General features: G+C 41.7%; 1 protein-coding gene across 1 annotated transcript; it reads right to left on the bottom strand.

Moving 5' to 3' along the window:
• Positions 1 to 443: 443 nt before the first annotated feature.
• Positions 444 to 8,859, bottom strand: wdr55 (WD repeat domain 55). Its single transcript, XM_030754082.1, has 4 exons — positions 8,302 to 8,859; positions 6,769 to 6,875; positions 2,091 to 2,360; positions 444 to 1,295 (listed from the first exon to the last, which is right to left on the bottom strand). Exons 1-4 carry the CDS (start codon positions 8,857 to 8,859, stop codon positions 962 to 964), a joined length of 1,269 nt encoding a protein of 422 aa, XP_030609942.1. The 3' UTR covers positions 444 to 961.
• Positions 8,860 to 8,861: the final 2 nt, after the last annotated feature.

Here is an 8,861-nt window from a genome sequence, read left to right as displayed (position 1 = left end):
CAAAAAAAATCAGGAAATAAAAACATTATAGCACAGTTTTAAAAGTAATCTTTAGTAAATATAGAATAAATCATAAATGATGCTTGTAGTGGACTATTTAAAACTCAATTTGTACACCAGTTTGAATAGGTCCGTATCCAAAAAAACCCCAAAAATATTTTGAGATCAGAGTCCACAACAGACCAAAGATTGAACTGTAGTGGCAGTATTTCAACAAAAGTTGTCGTGTTTTTTACAGCAAGTAAAAATGAATGGGTGTCAGTGGCTACCTAAACCTAAAGAAACGACAGCATAGTTTGAAAAAGGATGGATGGATGATTTGTGTGTGTTTGGGTTAATTAAATGCAAAAGTAGTCCTTAGATGACACTTTTAACCAAATCTGAGCCTCCTTTTCACATCTGATGAACTCATATTGAGTACATTCAAATGAACAATCCAAAGATATAAACAACACTTTTAATAAGTGAAAGTAATTTAACGCAATTACATTTTCAGCAAAATTACCCAGAATTTACAGGATATTCTGTGGGCTAATAATGTAACAAAGTCTTTTTTTTTTTTTTTTATCTTAGCGTTACACGGGATTGGGGACTGTTCGTCGATCCAACACCCAACTTTTGGTACTGACACCAAAATACTCAATTTTGAAGTTCTTCTTTTCAACATTTCACGTTGTCTGATCTGAGGCATCCCAAACACTTCAAACTGAGTTTCAAAAAGCAGTACCGGCCACTAAAGAACCAGCACTGATATTAAAGAGCATTTTCTCTTCTGGGACAGTCACATTTAATCCCAGCATGTTTCAAGAGGAAAAGAAACCACTGCAAAGTCACCAGTGGTGGTTTGTTTCTCAGTCAGAGTCTGTCTAACAATGCTGAGATCCATGCTGATGTAAAGACTCCGAGGCTAGACCAAACGGTAGACATGCCCATTCACTTCTTTAGGACTAAACTGGTATTTTCAATCACTGTCACTGTCACTATCATCCTCCTCCTCTTCCTCCTCTTCTTTTTCCTCTTTCTTCTCCGTTTCCTCTACAAGTCCTGAGAAAAAGTCATTGTCACCATGGGCCTTCTTGGTGAGTGATTTCATCCGACCATCTTTCTTCTTCCTCTTGCGGTATTCGTTGACTGTCGCGTTGGGTAAACTGGAAATGTCCCAGAACTTGATGAGCTGGTCGTGGGCACAGCTGACCAGGAAGCGCGAGTCCCAAGACTTGGCGAGCTCTTCAATGGGTTCACCAACATGCTGCCCGATGCAGCCGATGACCCGGTTGGGAAGGAGGTTGACAGCTCTGATGGAGAACGGACAGAATATATCAGTAACCTTTAGCGACAATTCTTGGAACAATATGATGGCTCAATTTTCTGCGAAAGTTGTCTTAGCCATCATACCAGGTCAGAATGAATACTATTCGTGTATCAGTTTCAGCACAAAACAAGTCTGAATCAATGCAGTTATACTGACAACCAGGCAAGCACGTGAATTTTAAAGAGGGTGTGCTTGCCAATCACAACAGCCCAGAAAGTGATGCTTAATTTTCTTGAAATTACTGAAAGTAGCAGGTTTAAGTGCAAATAAGGTTGTTTTAGATGATGACACTTTGTGAAAATGGCCTAAAATCCATCAAACACCAAGATCAGAGGTCTCAGACGTTTTATGTTTGTCACTAAGTATGATGTGCATATGGCTGCCAAAATGCTGTTGGTATTTTTGAATATAGCCAAAAGAGTCAAAATCTTAAAGAAAGGCCTGTCAGCACTGAGTACAGAGCAGCCCATCCACAGTCCAGAACAGCTCAAGTAAAATAGCAGTACAAAGGTAAAGTACTGGATACTGAAGTTGCGATAAATATCACAAACCCTCTGCTGAATTTGCAGCACCAAAATCGTATTTGATTTCATTACAGCCAATACACGCACAGTTTCCCATTTACACTAAAATACCTGAATAATCTTTTTTGTTTCAGTGATTTCTAGTGAAGGCTAGCCTAATGCTAACAGGGTTTCAATCAAGCTATCAGAAGTGGTTATAATGTCAAAAGCAACTGTATTTTTTTATTAAAACCTTCAGTATTAACATAACTCACCGGATGTACCCGTCCGTGGAGGCGGTGCACATGATGTTGTCTGTGATTGGGAGGATTTGGTCTATTGACTCGGCCTTGAGGGCGAAGCGGTCACTGGTGGCTCCGAAGCCGTTCCAGTTGAAGATGTAGATGGTCCCCTCACTGGAGCCGCAAACCACCTTCTTGCCACGCTTCATCAGCGCCACTGAGGTCAGATCGCCACTCTGGTACTCGGACAGCAGCTCAAACCTTCGCCTCTTGATGTTGAAGACGCCCATGGTGCCGTCGCCACTGTGACCAATGACAGCAAACCAGACTGGAGCTCAGATTGGAGGTTAAGGATCACTATTGCCATCTTTCCCACAGAAGACCCTGACTTCTCTAAATTGTTACCCATAAATTTATGTTAAGTTTAAAGGTTTATTTTGGGATGGAGCAAAGGACAGTATATGGCATTGCAAACATCTATAGAGTTTTGTGCATCTGTAACTCACCTACTGGAAGTATCAAACTGTAGAACCAACTTATCACATTATTTAACTTAGAGAGAGTGAGTCTAAACCAGCTCAACTATCAGTTGGCTTTTGAGTCTTCTTTCCCTTCACATTTGACCTCTTAATATCCACCAATTTGCCAATGACCTCTTTAAGGTTAGATTTACGTACATATCTACCCTGCTGACTGGTGCTGACCACCAGTCAGCAGATATTTTTTTTTCCAATACCTTAACTTTAGTATAGCCATGGCCGAAAAAGTTGGCATTCCTGAAAATTTTCCAGAAAATGAAGAATTTCTCCCAGAAAATTACTGCAATCACACATTTTGTTACGCACATGTTCATTTCCTTTGTGTATATTGGAAAAACACAAAAAAAGAGGGGGAAAAAAAAAAAAAAAGCCAAACTCCATATAATTTCTTGCTAAACTTAAAAAAATGGGCCGGACAAAATTGTTGGCCCCTTTTCAAAATTTGTTTCAAGCATTTGATGCTCGTTTAAACTCACCTGTGGCAAATAACAAGTGTGAGCAATATAAAAATCACACCTGAAACCAGATAAAAAGGACAGAAGTTGAGTCAATCTTTGCATTGTGTGTCTGTCACACTAAACATGGAGAACAGAAAGAGGGGAAGAGAACTGTCTGAGGAATTGAGAACCAAATTTGTGGAAAAATATCAACAATCTCAAGGTTACAAGTCCATCTCCAGAGATCTTGATGTTCCTTTGTCCAGAGTGCGCATCATAATCAAGAAGATTACAGCCCACGGCATTGTAGCTAATCTCCCTGGACGTGGACGGAAGAGAAAAATTGATTAAAGGTTCCAACACAGGATAGTCCAGATGGTGGATAAGCAGCCCCAAATCAAGTTCTAAAGAAATTCAAAGTGTCCTGCAGGCTCAGGGTGCATCAGTGTCAGCGCAAACTATCCGTCGACATTTGAATGAAAGGAAACACTATGGCAGGAGACCCAGGAGGACCCCACTGCTGACATAGAGACATAATGTAGGGCCCAGTGTCAGAAAGCTGGGTTTGCATCCAAGGTCATGGGTCTTCCAGCAGGACAATGACCCCAAACATACTTCAAAAAGTACAAAGAAATGGATGAAAACAAAGAGCTGGAGAGTTCTGAAGTGGCCAGCACTGAGTCCGGATCCAAATCCCATTGAACACCTGTGGAAAGAAGCTTGTTGATTGTTATAGTTATTTTTTCCAAAGGGTGTGCAACCAAATATTAAGATGAGGGTACCAGTAATTTTGTGCGGCCCATTTTTGGAGTTTACGTAGAATTATATGGATTTTGGCTTTTGTGCATAAGAAAACATCTGTGATTGCAATCATTTTCTGGGAGAAATACTTTTTCTGGAAACTTTTCAAGGGTGCCAACATTTATGGCCAGACTGTGTATCTTATAAAGCCATGAAAATGTTACGTTCTCATTATGATGATTGTCTGGGTTACAGGACCCCTAATTGCACAAGGGTGGGTTGAAATTTGGTGCTTCTGAATTCATAATATTTTTTTCCCAGCATTTTTGAGGCCTCATAGCTTCATAAGTACAGGAAAAACATTTAAGCTCCGTTTAAAAACGACAACCACATCAATTTCACACCCAATCCAAGTGTCACAGACTGTGATGGTTTCAGGCTTTTGTTTTCCTGCATTCAAAATGTTTCATCAACCTCACCCTGCTGGCACTGACATCGGTAGATGAAGCACAGAAATGACTCTGGAGATGTGTGTTAGACGAGTCAAAGAGTTCTGCAGTACGTTGCCTTGTGGCACATGTTCTCTGTGAAAACACCATCTTTACCAGTATTTAAATCAGTGTCATCTTGAGTTGGGTGTTGACTCTTCAATTATATACAGCACTGTGCAAAAGTCTTGAGTCACCCTTCAATCCTTTATATTTTGCTTCCAAGCAGCCAGACTTTCTTGTAATAAAGCGGATTTCAGTAATAGCTCTCCAGGCTTTCTGAAAACTTTTCAAACTTTTAATTTGGGCACTGGCTGCTTCTTCCATTCATTTCAATCCAGTCCTTGTGTACTTTAGTGTACTTGTGTGTACTTAAGTGTACTTAAGTCAGCCTGTTGCTAAAAACATTTGTTCCCATTTCTTTCATTCAATCTCTGAACAATGCCAAAGATAACACAGTTTGACACACATAGAAGAATATTTTTGCACAGATGATTCCCAAAAAAAATTTACAGTAGATGAAGAGTATCTAAAGGTCATGTCCTTAAGAAATGGGGGGGTATCCAGCAAAGACCTGACACAGGATCTGAGAGATCCGAGCCTTCAGTTGATCCATCTTCTGCTCACTGAAGCCTTAGAGAAAAAGGGAAATTGTGGGGGGGGGGGGGCTGCGGTATGCCAAATTACAAAAGAACTAGACTGAAAAATCAGTGGCAACAGTTCTGACGGAGTGATGAATCCAGATTTCAAATTTAAACTGTCATCAATATGTGCAGAGGAGGCTAGGAGAGAGGAACAACAGTGAGTGTCTGCAGCCATCTGTAAAAGATGGTGCAGCCTCTGTCATGGTTTGGGACGGCATTTTAGCCAGTGGTGTTGGAGAGCTTGACCAATTTGATGGAATTATGAACACAGAAAAATACCATCAGATTTTTATTTTGATTTCAGTGTGACAATGATCTCAAACACACTGCATACCTTGATAGAAAAACACACAACAGAACACTATCAGTCATGGATTGGCCTCTCCAGAGCCCGGTCCTGCCTCAGAGAATTCAGACTGGGCTGAAGAATAAAGGCAATCATAGCAAATATTGGCTTTCAAGCTTGTTAGAATTGTATAGTGCTTAACAAATTATTAGACCACCTGTCACAAAAACAATAAAACAAATGTTTTTATGGCCTCTCTTGGCCTTGATATCTGCAGGCATTATTGCTGGCATTGTTTTTATGAACCTTTCCACAGACTCTTTTGTTACTGAGTTCCAAATGGTTTTTGGCCCTTCTCAGAGACTTGATTTGGATGAAACTTTAATGCAATCTGTCTTTGAATCCACCAAATCTCAAATCCGTTCAACAGGATTCAAGTCCGGACTTTGACTCGTCCAGTCCATCAGCTCCGGGACTCCAGATTTCTCTTTCTTGTTCAAACAGTCTCTGCACAGCTTCAAATCCTTCTGAACAGGAGTGATGAATTTCAAACTGAATTCAAGTTTGTGCTGTCACACTGGACTATTCTGAGAAGCCAGAAATGAATCAAGTTTAATATTCAACCACTAAAATAAATCTCGCTTCAGGAATACGAGTAAATATCTGTTAATTTAGGGCAGCTGTGGCATAAACGTTGCAACATTAAGCACTGTACAAAAAATGTTTGCACATACACCTATTTCACATTTTCACAGCAAAATATAAAGAAATGAGGGGTGACTCAGTACTTTTGCACAGTACTGTCTCTGGATTGATGTTATAGCACCAGGTGAGCATCACATGCACTTGATGCTGGAAAAACCCCATATTAATGACATTGTGATTATCAAGACATCAGTTAAAGATCAAAATTAAACCTGAGTCTGGTATCAAATGTAGGTTAAAAAAAAGGAGACTTTTCATGCGCTATAACGTGTTCGGAGCTGCCAGCAATCCTACATGGTGATCTGACGCTTTAAAGTTGACCCAAAATACACTTTTTGAAGTTTTCTTCAGTGAAACATCAGAAAACACCTCAAACTTCCAGGGTACCTCTGTCTGTTTATTATTTGTTACATTAAATTAATGCCGCTCATTAAAAGTATGATACCAACACAAAGTTGGCTATCGAGAAAATAGATCTGACCAAACAAAAAAGAAAAAGATTTTGGATTGTGACAGTTCAAGTGGATGTCAAATTGATTTGGTTGTGAATATCTCCGGTACTTATCAAGTTATGAGGGCAGACCCGTTTCTCTATTCGCTTAAAGGACCCTTAACTCAGAAAACAGTTGTAGTATGAAGGCTAACTTTGCATTGTTGGTGGATGTTAAGAAATAAAGTTACCCAGACAGATCCAAATAAGGAAAAAATTCCGAACTGTTTGGTTTGTTTATAGTTGATATTGTAATTCTGCACTTTACAGGAAACTTTCTGGAGCTTCTCTGCATGTTTTTGCTTCTTTAGACATTAAGGCAGAAATGGTGGTTAAAAAAAACAACTAAACAAAAACAGTTAACCTGATGGTCATCATTACCTGGCTGTGAGCAGGATCCTCTTGGCCTGGTCCACAGCGATGTCACTGATGTAATCCTCGTGATGTTTCAGGTCCATGATTGCCGTCCCCTTCCTCATGTCCCACACCTTCAGAGAGGAAAAACGACAGGAGGGAAAGTCTGCATGAAAAAAGTGAACCCACTGAAAGGTCACTGACAGTCTGCTGCTCTTTTATGGCCACAAACGGGGCCGTGTCAATCAATACAACAGCCCTTAGCTGGAACTGATGACATGTTCACATGGTCGACCTGTATTCATTATTAGCATTTTAGCAACAGTGGGTGTGCCCAGATCATCGTCCTTGAGAGTGAAACATTATCAGAACAGCTCAGACCATCAATGAAAAATAAATAAACAATCTGAACCACCAAGACCCCATTTCAGACCAACAGAAGATCATTTTAGACTCTTTAGAAATCCAGACCATTACACCATCAGCTGGGATTACCACATAAAATATGGATGTAGTCACCAGTGGGATCACCCACTGGTTTCTGGACTGGGTCATTCAATATCAGATTTAAGAAAAAATCCCAGTCTTACCATTTCTGATTTCACTGAAAAAAAAAAAAATCCTGGAGTCATCATACTCTTAACAGAAAAACTGCCACATTTTCTCTGTCTGCTGTTATTAGTTTGCTCATTAAAAAAAAAAAAATCCTATCCTATCCTAGCGATAGTTCTTTTTCCTGCTCTAGAAGTCTTCTGTGAGCTGAAGGGTCACTGTAACCAGACAATGCAGCAGGGCAAGAACCGGTTCACGAGCTACACCAAGCAGAGCGAGGGCCACGGTTACAAACTGCAGTTTAAGATGATGGGAGTCTGACGGGAGCGCAATGGAGAGATGGCTGATGTGTACTCCTTCAGGTGAAGCCTGGCAAAAGCTTGCAGATACAGATTAGGGATGTGCATATTTAGTAAGATTTTAACTGGTACTCATTTGTTGTCCTAAATGTTATGCAGCTATGTGTCACCAGGTGGCGCTGCAGCCCCGACATCGTAGTAGAAAAACACAATAACTCTGTTAATTTAAGCCCAACATTTTTATTAAGCCTATTATTGTTAGTTATTTACAAGGCAAAAGAATGAAATTGTGAATAAAAGCAGCAAAATGAACGTCCCTACTACAGACACCTGTGTTGTCATCCACCTGTCAATCAAAGAGGCCACGCCCCCAATAATGCAAACTTTAAGCCTTTAAACAGCTAAGCTGAACATTTTAACAGAGGAGTCTGTGGGGCCTGAGTCAGTTTTGGGAGGCTCAAGTAGATGTTCAGGGTACATTTTCAGGCTCAAGCTAAACCACGTGGTCCAAAGACCAACTGATACTGATGCTGTAAGTTTAGAAGAAAGCTGGACACCTTTAGAGCACCAACAAACCACCTCGAAGACCAGTCTGGGACGCCAAAGGTCCATCTTAGAGATCAAAACGCCAGTTTGAATTGTGGTATATGAATTTGGCCCTTACAAATCTTTGTTACCCCGTGTGCTAATTTAAATCCTATGTTCAGACCTTCAGGGTGCCTCCATCGTCTCCGGTCGCCAGGATGTTCTCGTCCACCAGCAGCAGGCTATTGATGGGGGCCCCGTGCGCCCCCCGGATCCGCGTGACCAGCTTCCCCCGCTCCACGTCCAGCTGGTGCACTGCCTTGTCCCGGGACACGCTGTACAGCTTCTCTCCGTCTGCTGTGAAGCGCACTTGGCGGCACGACTTCAGGTGGTGTCCGGACGACCACAGCTCCCGGTTCTCGCCCTCCGTGCACGAGTACGAGAAGGCGTACACGTCCCCGTCCACGTCCCCGCACGCCAGCACGTCCCTGCTTGGGTGTAGAGCCACCGTGTTGGCGATCGCCTCCAGCCGGAGGTCCACGGGGGTGTCTCGGATCCTCGGTCCGGGCGGCTCGCCCCCATCTTCATCTTCGTCTTCGTCATCATTAGTGACCGGATCTGGCTCCGAGCCGGAAGGCTCGGAATCGGACGTTTCGGGGTCTCCGGTGGTTTCAGGGGCTTCTTTTTTGTCCTTTTCTGGAGTTTCTGTCACTGATTCAACGTGCTCTAAGGAAGCTGCCATGT

The sequence above is a fragment of the Archocentrus centrarchus genome, chromosome 18 (assembly GCF_007364275.1).
Source record: "Archocentrus centrarchus isolate MPI-CPG fArcCen1 chromosome 18, fArcCen1, whole genome shotgun sequence".
Classification (NCBI taxonomy): Eukaryota; Metazoa; Chordata; class Actinopteri; order Cichliformes; family Cichlidae; genus Archocentrus; species Archocentrus centrarchus.
Note: the sequence above shows the minus strand (reverse complement) of the source record. Positions and strands in the feature narration are given on the sequence as shown.